This window comes from Labrus mixtus, chromosome 15 (assembly GCF_963584025.1).
Source record: "Labrus mixtus chromosome 15, fLabMix1.1, whole genome shotgun sequence".
NCBI lineage: Eukaryota > Metazoa > Chordata > Actinopteri > Labriformes > Labridae > Labrus > Labrus mixtus.
Genome location: NC_083626.1, coordinates 24,592,354 through 24,610,864, shown reverse-complemented (window position 1 = coordinate 24,610,864; position 18,511 = coordinate 24,592,354). Strand labels below are relative to the sequence as shown.

General features: G+C 42.5%; 1 protein-coding gene across 4 annotated transcripts in view; it reads left to right on the top strand.

Annotated features, from left to right (window-relative positions):
- magi3a (membrane associated guanylate kinase, WW and PDZ domain containing 3a) overlaps nucleotides 1-18,511 on the top strand; it is a 136,372-nt gene that overhangs the window by 89,933 nt on the left and 27,928 nt on the right. For 2 of the 4 annotated variants that reach the window (XM_061057957.1, XM_061057960.1), the window contains exons 4-7: nucleotides 10,638-10,844; nucleotides 14,124-14,286; nucleotides 15,121-15,200; nucleotides 16,846-16,903. In XM_061057957.1, coding sequence (XP_060913940.1) covers nucleotides 10,638-10,844; nucleotides 14,124-14,286; nucleotides 15,121-15,200; nucleotides 16,846-16,903 — 508 coding nt within the window. Of the gene's footprint in view, nucleotides 1-10,637; nucleotides 10,845-14,123; nucleotides 14,287-15,120; nucleotides 15,219-16,845; nucleotides 16,904-18,511 lie in introns of all 4 variants that reach the window. The other 2 variants (XM_061057956.1, XM_061057959.1) reach the window with 1 other exon arrangement.

Here is an 18,511-nt window from a genome sequence, read left to right as displayed (position 1 = left end):
GAATATTAGCTCCCTTGTGAATCTGCTGAGCCGTACACCATTAGGTCACCAGGTTAGGTCAACACATTGCCAGTGTCATTGGCATGTCATCATAAACTCAGAGATAATGTATCCCCAGGAGACTTTGTTGCTGAAAAGAACTCCATCCTGGTCCTTTAAACACTAAATGTGTTAGCTTGGTAGTAGCTCTCTTCTATCCACCCACTGTCCCATAGCCACCCCTGGGAGACTGGCTCTTCAACCCTGAACCCTTGAACCTGTCAACAACATGAATAATGGATCTGCTCTGGCCTCCCTCTGCTTAATGTAACACAACCATATGTGTACTGCAAGCAGAGATTCAGAAGCCCTCGGAAAGTTAATAATTAATGCACAGACCTTTGGCTGCTGAGTCTCCACAGATAAACTTTTGATAAACTTTTCACACACAAGCGCAGACTTAGAAATACAAACAGACAGAAAGTCAGACAGTTAAGTAGGCCTACAAAGTTATATACTTCTTATTTGAATGATTTCTCCATGGTAGGTTAGTCATTCACTACAGATCAGTTACTCATTTCAACAGCCTGAATACTGTGGAATGTAAAATCTCCTAAGAGGTTGCCTCGGGATTAGCTGGTGTTTCAAAAATGCTACAACTTCTTCTATCGAGACAGTGACTGGATTCATGAATTTTACACATTTGTCTTTAGTTAGATGTTTAGATGCCATATTCATACAATGACCATTTTCAGCTTATTTAATGCTTTGTTCTAGTATCGCAATTCAACTAGGGAATCCAACCAATTATAATTTCACCACTTCAAATAGCAGCAGTAACATCAGGCAGCGTTTCTCGCTATAACTATAGCTATTGACTTCATTAGACAAAAGCTAACGTTAAAATGACATCACTTTCTAGCTAACATTACTGTTGGATAGTGTTACAATAGTCTCCCACTGTGAGCTGCAACATAGGAAAGGCATAACTGGCTAACAGCCACAGTTGCTAATTTTTTTTTACTTAAGTATGGTCATAAAGTATGTTGTTTTGTGCTGAAATGTGGCCCAGTGTCGTGAAGGATTTTTATTAACTGATGAATTTTCTGTTGCTGATCAATACAGAAGCAGTGACTTGACAACAACTTCACAAACTCCTTACTTTTATAGGCTACGAGTTGTAAACACACAGCAGCAATGCATTCAAACAACACTAGAGTTGTCTATGCTGAGCTATATGCTCCAGGAAAATGGCCCCCATGTGAATATGGTGAATAACAAATAAGGTATGGTTAAATTATAGATGCAATAAAGACACCTTAATTTGAATAAACCATTACTTCCCTCTTTGCAAAGCTAAAAAAAAAAGTTTTGTTTTGTTTTCATGCAGCCTTAGTGCAAAAACCTTTTTTTTTTTCGCTTGGGACAAAATGTGAACTGAACTGAACTTTGAGTTTCAGTGGCTCAAGGAAAATCCCCTCTCCCCCCCCTCCATTCCCACATACTTTATCATCACAGTCAGCCATTATTCATCCCTCTCCCTAACTCTTCGGACGTGTCTAGCTTCCTCAGTGCAAGTAAAGCTTCTGTGTCTGAGCCAGGCCCTACGCTGTTTCTGCAGTTGGTTTAAAGTAAGCATCGACCTCGGGAGCAATGCTTACAGCTGTGACTAATCCTCTAGACCTGTTCACAACAGGGACGTGATGTATCCACAGTTAATCTGTAACCAAGAGTGACATTAACTCACAGTGCTCTGCGGAAGCCAATATCTGAGACAATCAACGTTGCAAACATTGGTTGACACTCCCTTGGAGTCATTTCAGAAGGCTAATATTATGATGATATTTAACCATGCATAAAAGAGGAAAATTATGTGTAGAAGATTACTTCTCATCATTTATCCATTACATTTGTTACTCTACCAGTATCCTTCTCTGAATTACAAGCAGGTCTTTGCTGCAATGTTGACTCAAACGCTGCAGCCGAGAGTTTGTTAGTTTATATCACACACACAAAAACAGTTTGCTTGAGACTGAAGTGTCAGAGTGTGAGATATATTTGTTCCCTTGGCTAGGCCTCGAACTCCCAGGAATTAGATTTGCGTGTGTGCATGACTGAGTGCATGTATGTGAATTAGGGCAGATCCAATTTTCTACCCCTCACTTTGGACGGTGCTGAGAAAAAGCTGGTAGTATGAATCATTCATGACAGAGACAGGCAGCTGAAAATGGACAGGCAAAATTCAAGGAAAGCAGCTGTCTCTCTATCTCTGAGGGAACTCAAAGATAGCAACGAGGGTTGGTATGAAAATAAGCAGCATTTTTAGGGTTTCAGGGTCTTCTTTTTCTCCAGTTGTGACATTACTGTCATTTGTCATTATTCCCTAGCTGCTTTCACACATGCATAAAACTCCTGACAATTTCCTGATTTTTTGGGGGGGAACTGCATGTGTGAATGCAAATGGCCAATTCGAAGTGTGACCAGCAGGGAATGTTTAAAAAAAAATCATTGCAGCATCTATTTTTCGTCAGGCCTTGCCTCCTGACACCCTTACCCCCTCCCTGTTGGACAGGGGACAATTTCACTCTGTGAGGGACATGTGTGAATAAGTAAGTCAGGAAGATTTCAGGGGCACGCTGTCTTGTAATGTTCTAGAAATCACGGTCATTTAGAAATAGCTGCCTTTGTTTTCAAGCGATCTAATTCAAAATATTAACAGATCAGCTTACTTTTAAAGAAGTTGCTCACAGGTTTTCCCGACTCTAAGAAAATGAAAACACTAAAATTCATTAAAGCCATTTTACCTGTAAAGTAATGTAGCGTGTTAGGAGGGGATGCTAGCTTAGCTGCCACTAGCTAGTTTCTAGCACGGTTGAGATTTCTTAGTTTTTATTTCCCCAATAATGAGGTTTTGAACTAGTAGACAAATTATCTGCAAAGGTCTTGCCAACTACCGAACTAAGAAGCCTGGTGGTAAAAATAATAAGTTACATCTCGTTAGCTTAGCTTGTTTCGCTGGCGACTTTGATTCAGAAGTACAACAACAGAAACCCGATGAAGGTTTTAGAATTCCAGGATGAAGAGAAAAGGACCCATTCTTTAAAAAAGACAGTGCGATGGTACTTTCATAAGGGCTGAATGTTACAGCTGATATTTCTTCGGGGCCTGAAAGAGGCCAATTTTTGTTCTCTCAAACATGTTTTTTCCCTTGACAATCATTGACTTTCCTGGAGAAAAGAAATGACCGTTTTACATCCCCCTATTTTGTCAGACCACATTTCCTGCAACCATTATATAATAGGGTCTTTTTTTTTTTTCCCTCGCTATTATAGACTTTATGGAGTTTTCAGGGAACGTTGCGTATAGCTAGACAGAAACAGGGCAATAGGCCAGAAGTCACAGCGGAGGGAGGGTGCATTAGGTGCTGAACTATTGCAACTGCTGCCCACTCCTAGAGGAGCCGGAGTGAAAAACAGAGGCGTGAGAGATTAAGAAGTAACCCAGCTCATCAGACATCATTGCTGATCACACTTATGTGAGGTTGTTGTTGTGGACAGTATGATACAGGAGTTCTAAAAGCCATTGGGAAAACAGAGGATGTTTGCACGTAAACCTGATGGAAGGTTATTTATGAGAGGCAGGGTTATCTAACGGTGGATCGGGATGCTGTACACACAAGCACAAGCAGTGAGTGGAGGAATGCAGGCTTGACAAGGTTGGCTCGTAAAAGTGTGGGCACCCATGCCAAGCAGGGCCAGAGCCCCATGCCAAGGCTGGAGCACAAGATGGACTTCACCCGCCTCGGGCTCTGGCAGTCAGCGGTGCAGACTGGGCACTACCCAAGAGAGTGGAAGCCCATTCTCAATGATTAATGAGGGCCTGCGTCTGTGGCTGGCAGGTTCAAAGAGGCACAGGGATAAACACACAGAGAGGATGGTGAAGGTGGGGGGGGGGGATCGTGAAGTACTAAACCCTAGAGAGGTTTTCCCAAATTTCCACAACATACGAGGGTGTCTCCAGTTTCTGTTTGTGTTTGAAAACATCATCACAAAAAAAAAAAAAACATTTTCTAGCATTCCTCACAGCTAAATGACCGTGACCGCATGAATCCGAGCCCCGTAGTATTTCCATCACAGCTTTTTAATGAAAGTTTTTCTGGAGGATTTCGTGAGATTTAGGGATTGACTCGCGTTCAATTCAGATTCTCACAAGTTGGCGATGAGATACGCTGGCAGCTGCTGACTAAATCAGATGACGTGACATCAAACTCACACGTTCTTTCTCACCCATAAACACACACGGCCTCAGTGCATGATTTATCCTGGAGCCTCTTCTCTGGGCACAGAAGCTTTCTAAAAGGAAACATGTTTTAAATCTTTACTTCTTACTGGCGGTAGAAACAAGCCTGCGTGCGTATAGCATGGGTGAATGGCCGTGTAATTCAGTGACATTGCCAAGCGACAAAGCAAGCGTTGGCTCAGGAACGAGAATGAAAATGGCTTTGATTAACACCGTCCACCCACCACTGTCAGGAGCTGCAAAATGAGCTTTAATGTCATAACACTGATGATCAGACCTACGTGTGCACTGTGATTCTGCTGCTGGGACTTGTCGTGTTGCCACCATGTGACAAAAGGATTTAAGATTTTAAATTACATAATCTGCTGATGAGAAAAACAAATGGAATTTGGCAGTGTTGTGAGCTGCAATATCGTACCCACTGTGATTTCCTTTATTTAAAACCTCTTGGAAATTGCCCTGAAAAAGTGAACAATGCATTTCTATTGTATCAAAGTTTAGAGACATCATCCACAAATATGTGAGTCAACATAAACCTTTATGGATGTCTTATTAAGACACTCTTTGATTGACATATGCACCATTGTGCACATGTATACATAACTGGTGCATATGAAGTGCAGCCTTTAATCAGTATGTTTGAGTCATCAGAGTCATAATGAGAGGAGGAAGCAGAAGCTCTGCCGTCTGAGAATGTCCCCAGTTAGTCACAAAATGATGCGGCCCATGTCTTAGTTACCAGTTAGCATGCAAATGCAAAGTTAGCTGAGGTGCCCTGATTTGTTCTCAGAGGTATCAATTCAGGACCTAATGACTGTAATGTTAGCTAATACTGTATTATCACAGAGCTGATCACTCCAACTCTAAAACACCTGCTGCCCCACCAAGTATAACCCCACCATCCCGCATTAAATTCATCACTGACTGGCCCGTGGACAAGGCTGCTGCTTGATGCCAAGTAGCTGCTGTGTGACTTTTCCTATGATTGAACTGCAGACTTAATAACTTAATACATATTCCATCAAAACAACAGCTCAAATCCAGTATCACTGAAGTTAAACAGAATATTTTTTTATGCTAAATGTTACCGACATGAGACCCTCAGGTCTCTCAAAAGCTGCAGAGTCTGGATCTGAGATTGAGGGCCAACAGCTGCCTGGATCTTACCTGCACAACACCCTCTGCTACAACTTATCTATTCATATTGTTCTATCCATAAAAATGATGATACATATGGTAGTATCATGCATTTGCACTTTGTATGTTTTATCCATTGTTGGTATTTATTAAGTATATGTGACTCTCCCTGCAACCAAATTTACCTTCAGGTACAAATAAAGTAACCTGAACTTATAGTGAGATATACAAAAAATAGTTTTGCTGAAACTTTCAGTTGAGGAGGTGTGTTTGGCCATTTTGGGACTTAATCAAATTAAAATGAATAAAGTCTAGACACTCTAAATAGGAAAAGTTCCCTGAGCTTCTGTTGTGATTTGGGACTACATGAATAAAAATGGAATAGATTTAAAGGCAGGGTTGGTAATTTTCTCCAGATACACTTTTTTTTAGATTTGGGTTGAAATTGTCTTTAGGTCCTGACAGAAATTAATAATTCATGTGCTGGGAAAAAGGAACGACTAAAATCCGGGTGGGTGTGGATGGAGCACTGAGGGAATGCTACTTTCAAAATCATGCTAGTTTTCCAAAAATGAACAACCCTTCCTTTAACACTAAAAATATTTGTAAATTTGGGTTTATATTGCTGCTTTGTTTGGATAGCAGGATGTCAGCAAAGAGGGAAGAGAAAAAAAGCCAAACTAGCAAAAGGTAGACTATTATTCTTTAAAAAGAAATGTGGCTCAGAATTGTAATAGCTCATCTGGAGACATGGAGGCGGCTGCTATGCTTTCTCCAACATGATTGATGACATTTCATCTTTATTAGAGCAAGAGAGATATCTAACCTGTCCTTGGTCCTGGCATATGAATCTGTCTCATTTACAAACGTCCAATTTCTCATAATGAGGACAAATTCTTTAATGTGCCCTGATTTGTGAAGATGTTTAGTCACCCTTCTGCAACCTTAATGATGTCAGAAAACCCCCCCTCAAATCTACCGCCTTAATTACTGCCTTACATTTATAGCCTGTTCCCTTTTTAGGAGAGAGAACAAGAAAGTGCCTGAGAGCCGACAAGCAACCGACTCCCCACCATGCAGGCGTGTGTGTGTGTGTGTGTGTGTGTGTGCGTGTGTGTTAGGGACCAAAAATAGACACCTGTTGATGCAAGCGCTTAATCATCACATTTACAAGCTGCTGTGTTCTATAATTAAAAAAGTAATGAGAAAGAAACAGAGCACAAAATGACGATAAGAGTCATGGAAGGAAACGCTCTTTCCTTGACATGTTCCTTAACGTGTCGGCTCAAATGTCGGACTTTCAGTTTCTGCGTACAATATGTTATCCCTCGACTCGTGTTCAAAGATGTTCACACACGACAGTAAATGTAGAATGTAGTGGTCATGTAGTCAAGACCACACTAACCCGAGACCAAGACATACCAGAGACCAGAGCGCTCCAAGACAGAGACGAGACCAAGACATTTAGGGATCGAGACAGGGACAAGACCAAGACCTAAAAAGGGTGAGACCGATACAAGACCAAGACCATAAATATCAATGAAAAATCATCATCATGTGCGCAGCGGGCGTGTAACTCACTTAGACCGTAACACCGGGAAGGTTGCGGCCGTAACCCGGGGAATTAAAATCAAACAACAGTACAAATTAATTTAATCCTTTTTGGAAAGAAGCGTTTTCCTTCTGATCACAGAAATGACTTGGAAAGATATCCTGTCAGTGGTGGTCTTGACTGGTCTTATTTTAAAATGAGGAGTTTGCCCGGTCCTAGGATCTAGACAAGACCGAGTAAAAAAAAAATTCTCACGAGACGAGACCGAAACCTTCCAAAAGTGGTCTCGATTTCGAGTACTACAACACAAGCTGAATGACTAAAAAGAGAAAAATGTTGGATGTGGTTCATATGGATATGAATTTGTTGTGTTTCACCTTTAAGAGACTAACATTGAAGCCACTGGAGGCAACAGGAGGAGAGGAATAAAGCACAAACGACTGGAGAGAGGGAAAGATTATGTCCCTTTTCAACATACAATTATGGAATAATAACAGCTGGATAAAGAGAGAGGATGATATGCTCATTGTATCATGAGTCTCCTTGTTACTTTAAGCAGGTAAAGATATAAGAGAGACCCTATAGAACTATACTGCCTCAGCCTCTTAATGTGCTCATGATGAAACTAAATGTCATCTGATGCTGCAGTCTGTCTTGACCAATCACGCATGATCACTATTTTTATCAGGTATGTCTTGTCCTTCCTCTCAGTAGGCATGTTCAATAACAAGCTGCAATTTTCTGTAATGACGTAATGTGCGATTTTCAGAGTACATGTCCAGTAGCTATCACACTTCAAGGAAGAATATGAGATTTTTCACACTTGAGTGTCGCAGAAATCGAGTATATCCTCTGAAAACAACTCTTTTGAGTCATGACTGGTGTGACTCCATTTCCGGCTGGGTAACTGGAACACACCATAAGTCCAGTGTTTGTGAAGTTTTTTTAATTGATTTTGTCGTTAATGTGAAGAATTAATTTGCTCTTATTTCTTGTTGATTAAATTGTGTTTCATAAGGTTCAAGGTTTCTTCATTAGTACAGAAAAAATAATAAATTTGTCGTGCATGCGGGAGATTCATCATTCCAAAGATAAAACACCTCATTAGAGCAGCACCATTCGATTCAAAATTCAAAGGCAAATTACAAAAAAATAAAACATCAACATTTAGATAAAGTCATCACAAAGTGTTAAGACGGACACTCGCTCAAAAGTACAAACTATCTTCACCCTTATTTCCATGTATCTATTTAAATCACAGATACCTGTTTGATCAAATCCATCTTTGTCCCCCCGCGTGCTGCCTTTTTCATTCACGGTGAATCTGATTAATATTGCATGAGCAGATTGAAATGTTTGATATGATAAAGCACCATTTGCTGTTGCCACATGAAAAGAAAGACGGAGGCTGGATGGACACATTAAAATATTGATGGGATCGAGTGCTAAAACTTTAGAACTGGAGCTGTGCATAATTATTAACTATTACTGCGTTAGTAAAAAAAAACAAAAAACATTTAAACACTGGACTTAATGAGATTATAGCGCTGACAGGATGGAAGTGTGATGCCCTACAGTCAAAAATTTCATTTAGTTAAAATAACTTGAACTAATTAAAAGGAGGAGCCACTCGTGATTTAAACCAACTCTTCAAACTCAGCCTGAAGACTCGGCTCCTCAGAGAGACTTTTCCACTCGCCTCTTTAGGTATGAGTTAAAGAAATCACAGAGCCCGGCAGCCTCCTGAGCTCATCTCAGGCTGTATCGTTTTTACATCCACACTGAATGAAGCTATAAATTCTCCTAAATGACTGCTTTTTCATAGCGTGGCTCATTAGTACAGTATAATTACAGCACGATCCGTCTCAGTGCACTTCCTTATTGTGGCCGCTGTCTCCCAGCTCTTCGCTAATAGGCACTTACAGCGGCTACATGTACCTTTGTGTGAGCCTCAAACACAAATTACCACCTCTAATACAACTCCCTCAATTTGGATGCTGCTGGCAAACATCCCATTAATTACAAGCCTGGTAGAGGATTTAATGGTTTTCAGTAAGGTGCCGATGTTAATAGTAAAGACATGAAAACACGGATATAACTAATGACATTAATCAGTTATCGTATACATCTTCTATTTACATGCAAATCAATCTATATCCTGCTATGTTTGTCTTAGCATTTAACATTATTTTATTAAGCTTTGAAATGTTTATATGCAAGAAAATTCAATCTAAGTTAAAAGATTTTTCCTTGTTTTTTCATTGTGTGGAACCTTAAATCCACTGGGATGAGATTTCTATCAGTATAAAAAAGTGCGCTCTCTTTCTCTCCTCTCTCGTCCTCCCTCCTCCTTCTATCCCTTTCCCCGGTCGTCTCCTTCGTTCGCAGTGTCTGTCCGCGCTCTCTAATGTGCCGTTTAACTGTTACACTACAATGTTCAGCCACTCAGACACAGCCCGGGCTTAACTGCGCCTACAATCCCACACAAACACTGCAGCTCTGTGTGAGATCCCAGAGGAGGAAGAGACAGAGAGAGAGAGAGAGAGAGAGCAAACACTGAATCGATATATTTGTACCATACCTCCCCGATTATTTTCTCACCTCTTGTTCTTTTTTAAGTTCCTTCCTTTTTGTTTTCGGGCACAGAGAGAAGAAAGGTAGCGAGTGGTAAAGTGGGTCACCCCTCTGCTCCTATAGTTGAGGGAAGACGAAGGCTCGCTCTGTGGAGTAAGGCTGTTTGCTGCCTAAGGGCGTCTACACGACAGCAAAGGGAAGCTGATGGACTCCAACAGGGCGATCCAGCGGTAGAGGAGCTACCTTTGCATAAACGCTGCAGTCACAGTTCTCTGGGGAATAAAGCTGTAAATATGATAACACATCAGTCAGGGATTTTAGCCTTTGACCTGAAGGCCTGACCTGAAGAAATTCATGAATACCATAGACTGTATAAAACATGGACGTAGCCTCAGTGACATCACCTATTGGTTTCTAGATAGGCATTTTGATGCTCAATGATTAAAGATGCTATATTGGAAATGCTAACTCAACATTACCTCTACTCAACCTCCAAATAATCTTGTTTTTATTAGAAATTAGAAACATTTCTATAATTATTATTTTTTTAATTGAACTAAAAAGCTGAAAAGAAGGAGAACTTTGTAAAGGTATTTCACCAATCATGACCCTAACTGCCATTACTCTGTGAATCCAAGTAAAGGTTTTTTTTTAAAAAGGTGGATAAATCATAACCCTTACTAATGACTGGTTCCAAAAAAAAACGTGAGTTATGATGGCAAGAGCTTGGCCTCATTTAGTTCCATCCACTGCTGTCTGCCAGACATGATTTGTAGCTCACAATCAGACCCTTCTTTCGCTTTAAATAGATTTAAACAAGAGCTATTGCCTACAGGAAGACGCTCTCAACAATCTGGAATCGCTGCAGTTCATCGCCACGACTTTTTTTTTTTTTTTTGCCGTTCTGCAAAGCCCAGAGGAGACTTGGCGTTCTCTCCTACTGCGTTTCATTACTTTGTGTGTGTGTGTGCATTTAAAGTTAGGATTATGCATTGTACATAGAGAGAGAAGTCCTCTTCTGGGCAAGTTAAACATATTCAAGGGTACATTTTATCTCCCTTTCTTTCTTTTTTTTTTTTTTTTTTTTTAAATCTAGGAAACTACTATGGGACCCCGAAGCCCCCTGCAGAGCCCAGCCCCGTGCAGCCGGATCTGGTGGACCAGGTTCTGTTTGATGAAGAATTTGACTCCGAGGTCCAGAGGAAACGAACCACTTCTGTCAGTAAGATGGACAGGAAGGACAGCGCTGCCCCGGAGGAGGAGGAGGAAGAAGAGCGGCCTCCTATGGTCAACGGCCTGGCTGGTGAGAGACGCCATTATTCTTACCATGCATCTCATTGTAATGCAGCTCTGTCCCCCACAAATGTAAACCCCAGCAGTTTTTTTTGTTCATTCCAATAATTATTTTTTTGTCCTCAGTTGAATATATAATTCTCAGAATACAAAAGCAGCAAGACCTTTTTTATTTTTTTTTTATTTCTTCCTTTCTTATCGTTCTTTCCTCCAAACAAACAATCCCGGGATTAGCAGTCCTGCATGCAAGGTCAGCATTAAAACACAGACCCTGCAAAGTCGGGACGTAACCAAAGTGTGTCTGGGATCAATAGACGCAGACTTCGCTCTGTTAGGCTTTGTCCTTGTGTTATTCCCCTCACATGGCACAAACTAAATCACAACAAGCCTCAGCTAATGGGGAATGGTCTGCATTGTGGAAGCGCTCGTAAAAACCTCAAACTGCTGAGTTATGATAATGCACTGCAAAGAAAAAAAATGCTAATTGTTGGGATTATGTGGCCAACATGTTACATAATAACCGTCCGTATGAAAATGTTTAATACCGTTCATCCGTCTTGAATCAGTCAACAGAGCCAAAGTAGCAGCTTCTGGCCCCGTCGCTGGAGCCGGCTCCTCCAGCTGTCCTCCCCTCTGCCATGGCTTCAGTGACTGGCGTCTTACCAGACTATCACACTGCCACCCCACAGTGGTCGCCAAAAGAGCAACTCAATGAGCCAGTGCTGCAAAAAAAAAATAATAATTACCCATGCAAACTGCATCACACTGCCAGTTGTGTTACCTGGTTGTATTATCATGATATCGTTACATCATGTTAAGATGTCTGCAGTGCGTTTGTCATAGTTTGAAGCGAAGGTAGGCGATTTATTTTTCGGGGCATCTTTTGCTTCATGCGATGAATCCGTTCAATCCATTTATATTCCTGTGGTGCCAAAGAGAGCAGGTCAAGACCGTTCTCTTTGTCAGTGCTCAACTAAATCAATCCACCATGGGAAAGCATTTGGCAACATGGGAATGGAAAGACTTTCTTTAAACGGGCATAAACCTCGAGTACCACCAGACTCACTGGCGGAAAGCCAACTGCACGACCAGCTGAGTCGAGAGAGTTACATATGTTTTTACATACCTTATTTAATCCCACGAGGGGATATTACTTTGACACTCTGAAATGCACAAACAGGATCCTATGGACTGATGGAGAGATGTCAGAGTTGTCAGATTGCTGCGCATGAAAGAGCGCCCGAGCGGTCGTGCCTTGCTCAAGGGCGCCTCGACAGTGCTCAGGAAGTTACCTGGCCACCTCCAGCGACCAGACCTGTTCCGGACTTGGCCCGCTAAGGGACTTGAACTGTGACTAGACCAGAGCCACTGCCGCCCCCTGTAGAGAGACTGAGTGAGAAAGCGTCAATAAATGAAAAAAGATTCTGACACAAAATGTGACATCTCTGGCTTTTGCGAGCCTGAAATAAGTTTGTCCTAAATAATTGGATGTCTTACCTGCCAGTCTGCATTACTTCAGTCCTCAAGCTAACGAGCTGGTTTCAGAGAAGGGCAGTTAGCCATGACAACTGTCTCAAAAGGTGATCAGAAGTTCAGGCCAGAACTCAAGAAGAAGCCCTGCAGAAGAGAACCTGTCTTCCACAGTTTCAACCTATTCTGGTTTCCTTTTGGATCAAACTCAGAATAATGACAAAAATGAGCTCCTCTCCCAAAACACTCGTCCTGTGATGCAAGAAGTTGCAGCAGCGTTTTAATATGTTTACTTTAAGCTTTAAGGTCACACCAGCTTTCAACCATTCTTTGCGTAAAATAACAACAAGTCATATCTTATCCAAGTGATGCCACAGAGAAATACAAAAATAAGAGGTTTTATTCTCTGCGGTTGGGAGAACTTTTTATGTGGGGGAAGAAAATGGCACTAACATGTTATGCATATGTACAGGAACACAAAGTTAAGCTTTCTTATTAAAGATATGTTATTATATTAAGAATAAGTTGCTTGATATCAGATTGACCTGCATTAACACCCACATCAATCTAAGATAAAAGGAGGAGAAATCATGCTTGGTCACATTTGAAAGGAGGAGGAGGAGAAGAAATAATTTTAAGAAGAAAAAAAAAGATCAGTGAGCGTGTAACTTCTCATCTCTCATCCAAGAGCCAAAGAGAGAAACATTGTGAGAGACACATCATATCTGTGGCCTTGGGCAGCAGCAGCAGCGATGGCTGTGTGGAGCTCAGCCAAGAAAAAAAAACAAAACACACACTCGTCGTAGAAGGATGTCACTCCTAATTCATGTACTCCATGAGTTGTCTAATCTCTGAGGCGGTTTATTATGTCTTTGTCAGCATATGGATGAATTAGATGTGTAAAGTATGAAGGATTTACAACAGAAGGAACGACATACAGGCAATGACTTGAAGGTAGTTGAATTATAGTTGCGCGTTATTGTAAGCGGCCATTTTTCTGTTGCGTCCTTTAACCTTCAGTGCATGTAGCCTACATCTGCAACAGCCTGATTCAGACATTTTCTCTGCAAGGTCTGAGAGACTGTGATGGCCTGGAGCAAGTGTCTGCATGTATTCTGACTTTATAAAGCAGAAAACCCCCCTCCATGATAGAAGAAAAAAAAAAGAAGAGGCCCCAATTTCTGCACAAAAAGGCTTTTGGCTTCTTCCAGTCAACAGCTGTCACTTTCCATCCTTTGCCATTCAATTAACCCAGTCGAACAGAGTGAGCATTCAACAGCATGATGAAGCTAGGTCACACACAGGCAGATGAAAACCTGCAGATAACAACAACAAAAAAACACACACATGTCTGCAGCACCCTGTGTGATACTAATAGAGCTGTGATGTGGTGCCCCCGGCTGGGGCTGAAACATTGGTCAGCTCAGCCCTTGCCTGGGAGGCAGTTCCCAGTACATCGCAGCTGACATGCAAATCCTATGGCAATTTCTGCGCTTCCATTCTCCCTGTGTGTGTGTGTACTCTCTCTCTCTCTCTCGCTCTCTCTCTCTCTCTTTTTGTCTACCCCTTCCTCTCTTGTGGATGTAACCGTCCACCCAGAGTAAAGAGGAAGATCAGCTCGAGCGACAGCGGCAGCAGCAGCAGCAGCAGCAGCAGCAGCAGCAGCAGGGAGAGATGCAAGGAGCCCAGAGGAGCTCCAATGGCGCCACATTCTCACCTCCTGTCTCTTTCTCCTTCTACCACCTCCCGTACCCTTACACCCACCCCATCCCCCTGTCCGTCTCCATGCCCCTGTCCTTCGCCCCATGCCGGGCCACAGAGCACAAAGACAAGGCGGAGTGGAGGAAGACGGTGCCCAGCTACACCCAGTCCGCGGCGGCGATGGACATGCGGGCGTGGAACACACAGGACGAGAGTCAGGAGCCGCTGCCTAAAAACTGGGAGATGGCCTACACAGAAACCGGCATGGTCTATTTTATAGAGTAAGTAGCTTCTTTACTGCTTTGTTTTCGGTCCCCGTACTCCCAGTCCTCTCCAAGTCCATCTTATTTAGCGCCAAATGTGTTGAAAGATCTGGCAGCGACTCCTCTCTTCTTCCCCATCCGGCGCATTCCTCTGTTCTGTATCAAACCAGGTGTTAGGGACATGGAAGCTGGATCAGTAGGCTCGTCCCATGGCGCCTGTGTTCCTCTCAATTAAGTGTTTCTTTCATCCCCCCCAACCTCCTTGTTTAATGTCGGGTTTGTTGGCTGTTGCTAAAAGCAGCAGGCCTGCCTTGTTTACCTGGCCCGGTTAGCGTGGCAGGCAGTCAATGGAGAGCGGCTGACAGAGCCAGGTGCTGCTGCTCTGCGCTAAATCAATAGCTCGCTCTGCCAGAGAGAGAGAGAGAGAGAGAGAGAGAGAGACTAAATGAAGCTCACTAACCCCCCTGACCTGCTACCTCAGTCCTGCTCTGTATGATCCCTGCAGCTGCTCACTCTTTTCACTCCCACAGGTCCATTTAAAAAAAAAAAAAAAAAAAATCTTTTACTCTCTTATGTTTTGGTCTCAAAGCGTCCTGTGAGATTTGTTAAAGTTTGACAAACATTGGCAAAAGGCTTCTTTAATCAGGCGTTCGATCCCAAAGGATTACACATTAGTCACAGTTTTCGTTTGTTTGTTTGTTGGAGCCGGTGGAATCGCTCCAGGGTTAAGTGGCTCCTGAGAGTTTCCAGTGAGGTTTGCCAAAACTGTCGTAGTGTCTTTAATGAGGTTTTTTTTTTTTTTTTTTAACTACGTCTAAAAGCACTGTCTCCTCTCTGTCCTCTGTCCTCCAGTCATAACAGCAAGACCACCACCTGGCTGGACCCCCGCCTCGCCAGGAAGGCCAAACCTCCTGAAAAGTGCGATGAAGGAGGTGAGAAAAGGCCTAAAGGTAGTTGGTGTGTTACTTACTTTTCCCACAGAAACATACATCATGTGTTCATGAGCTACAACCCTTTTGAATATACTTAGTCAATATACAATACTTACCAAGATACAGATTCCTTCAAGACTAACAGTTCTTACCAAATAAAGGTTATTTTGACCTTTTTAAAATTATGAAAAGGGTAAAATAAATTGACAAAAGATCTCATTTAAATAACAAGAAACAGCAGTAGAAAAACAGATCCTCACATGTTTAGTTCAACAAAATGTCTTCAGCTTCTTCTCACATCTCTACAGTCATGTACAGGTTATTAGTTTACCTTTTTGGGAAATGTGTTTTAAACAGTAGGACTTGGTGTTACAGTCCCTGAGGTTTCTGCGCTGCTTTTGGCTTGTTTGAAGTCTTTCTTGGAGATGTCAAAAAAGTTACCTGAACGCCTTCTTAGTCAGGAAAAAGAAAAATAGCTGTTTTTTGGAGTCAAATACTCCTTTAGAAACATTTCACGACAGCTTGCCTAAGAAATCTTCCTCAGTTGTTTTTTCACACTTGCTCCTCACAGTTTTCCCTGTCGGGCGGGAGGGGGGAGGAGGGGGGGGGGGGGGGTTCCAGGAGTCAAAACATGAAGTAACACAGATGATGCAGATTCCAAGAGACAGAGTCAAACACTGTCGTAGTTTTTGTCTTTTAATTATTGTTATGTGTAATTGGAAAAACTCACGGTGCCAGTGAAAGAGTGCTAAAGAACGAAACAGCCTCATTATGTGCATAAATATTTCATCAGTGACATGATGTAAACGTTATCACTCCAGCACGCCCGCCTGCCTGCCCGAAGTGAATTTTCCTGAGTTTGACCGGCTGCCTTCACACATTGGCTCATCCCAACATCGTGTAAAATTTTACTCGAGGGGCTGGCAGGAAAATAAAGTTAGGGTGATAAATTCAGCCGTTTGAGGTGCAGGAGTTTTGGGTTAAACTGGATGTTTCAGGCTTCTGGGGCCGAGAGAGGCCCAACCACAACATTTACATAAAAACATGTATATGTACATACACATAACATATGCCCATGCTGCCACCATACCTCTCTAAAAAAAAATGGCTCCTGGCTAACAGGCGGGGATCGTACAGCCGAGCGGCCCTGGTCACAGTCACGCCTTTGACACAACACAAACCTGCTGTCTGCGTCCCACCCCTCTCCTCTGCTAATGACATCAGGGACACATGCAGAGAGCTCATCAGTGTAGCATCTCTCAAAAGGCAATTTCCCATGGCCCCTCTTGCGTAAAGATCCCCTCTGAGCCTCATGCGTTCGGCAGCAGCAGCACAAAGTCAAGATGTTGCCCACATACACACGGCTGGTGGAGAAACGTTATTACTTTCCAGGGGAGCCTGTGTAATAACTCAGCGTTTCCTCCTCCTCCTCCTCCTCCTCCTCCTCCTCGGCTGTGTGTGTTAAACTCTAAACACATAGTGACGAATAAAAAAAAAAAGCTGGGGCCTCCTGTTCTCCTGTGTGTGCGGTTGGCATGCTGTGAGGCTGCCAGTCAAAGCACCATGCCTCGTTGCATGTGTCCAATTGTCCGTGTAGTGCCGCAGCGGTATCTGAAGTGATTTGCGTCTGCCTCTTTCTCCCCAGAGCTGCCCTACGGCTGGGAGAAGATTGAGGACCCCCAGTACGGCACCTACTACGTCGAGTGAGTAAACTTCTCCCTGCGCCTGAAGCGACCTGAGGGGCAACAGCTGTGAATGGTGCTTGATGTAGAGGATATTGCTTACTGCATGCTTAAATTCTGTGTGTGTGTGTGTGTGTGTGTGTGTGTGTGTGTGTGTGTGTGTGTGTGTTTGCTGAAGTCACAGTCTAATAGCTCAACCCTGGTTTTCAGTACAGCACACCTGTGTGGGACCTCTGCAGAGGTCAAAAGGTACAAAGTACAAACACTCAGTAGAGTTCTCGGGGGTTTGTTCTTCTCTCAGAATCAGAATCAGATTTATTGGCCAGGTGTGCTGACACACACAAGGAATTTAACTTCGGTGAACTGTGCTCTCTTATGTACAGGTACAACATTAAATATCAACAATAAACATAATAAGAAAAGACTAATATTTACATAAATATGAAACAGTGCAGTGGTGAATAGTGCAAAAGATGCTGAAGTAACATGATAAGTAAAATGCAGTTATGTGACAGATGGGTCAATTAAGATGTCAATTACAGTGTTTACATAAATAAGTGTGCGTATATTGGTCATTTAAATTGAATAATATATATATACATATATGCATATTCACAGTGACGGTTGGTTTCGAGTCATTTCACCGCGACAGGTCTGACACTCTGTGACTGTTTAGTGTTCACACAGTTCTCACCGCTCTTTAATTTGACCGCCCACATTTAAATACATGTTTCTTTCTTGTGTATTACTTAAAGCTCCTGTGAGGAGTTTTTTAAGCTGACAATGAAAGAAATAGAAATGTCTCTGTATGACCTACAAAAGCAACCAGACAATTCATGACCAGTTCGATTATTTCTCCTCAGTTCTTCTTTTTTTTTAATGTTTGTAAATGCTGTTACAGGGTAGGTGTCTAGACGGGATGATATCAGGACCACTGAAGAAACAGCCTGTTGTACATCTTAAACAGCAACATGTTCACAATGAGCGATGCATTTGACTGTAAAGCAAAGACAGGGCAGGGTGCAATTATTAATTTTGACTAAAGAGGGCTACAAAGCAGCGAAGAGATTAAGATGGCGCCAAAAAATGGACAGAGCTGAAAGATCTCACAGGAGCTTTAAGTAACTGAGTTAAGTTTACTCTGCCCTCCCAACATCAGGGTGTTTTTTAACGGCATTTACAAATCGAAACAAGACGAAGTTAGGACGCTGCAAGAGAAGGGATCTCGACCTTATGAGAGGAGGAGGAGCTTTTGGAAATGCAGTGTTCAGGAACTTCTGGCAACTAACAAAGTGGACCAGTCGACCATGCTGACAACGTCTGAGCAGCGAGACGTCACCCACACAAACCGACTTGATCACAGGTTAAAAGATCAAAACCTACTGGTGGGAATCCCATCAGAAACAGTCCAGGTCCCAGTATTCATTTAGTAAGATTTTCCCTCAATCATGGCATCGATTTGTGAAAGTACCCACCTCTTTCATGATGATTTACTCACATCGTCTGTAAGCCGTACGACTACATTCCAGACATATCACAACAACGTGGCGAGTGTTGAATCTCAGGGGAACTGGGGACTACAGTGTGCTATGGTGGAATACACAATAGCTCATAACAGTTTCCCACAGT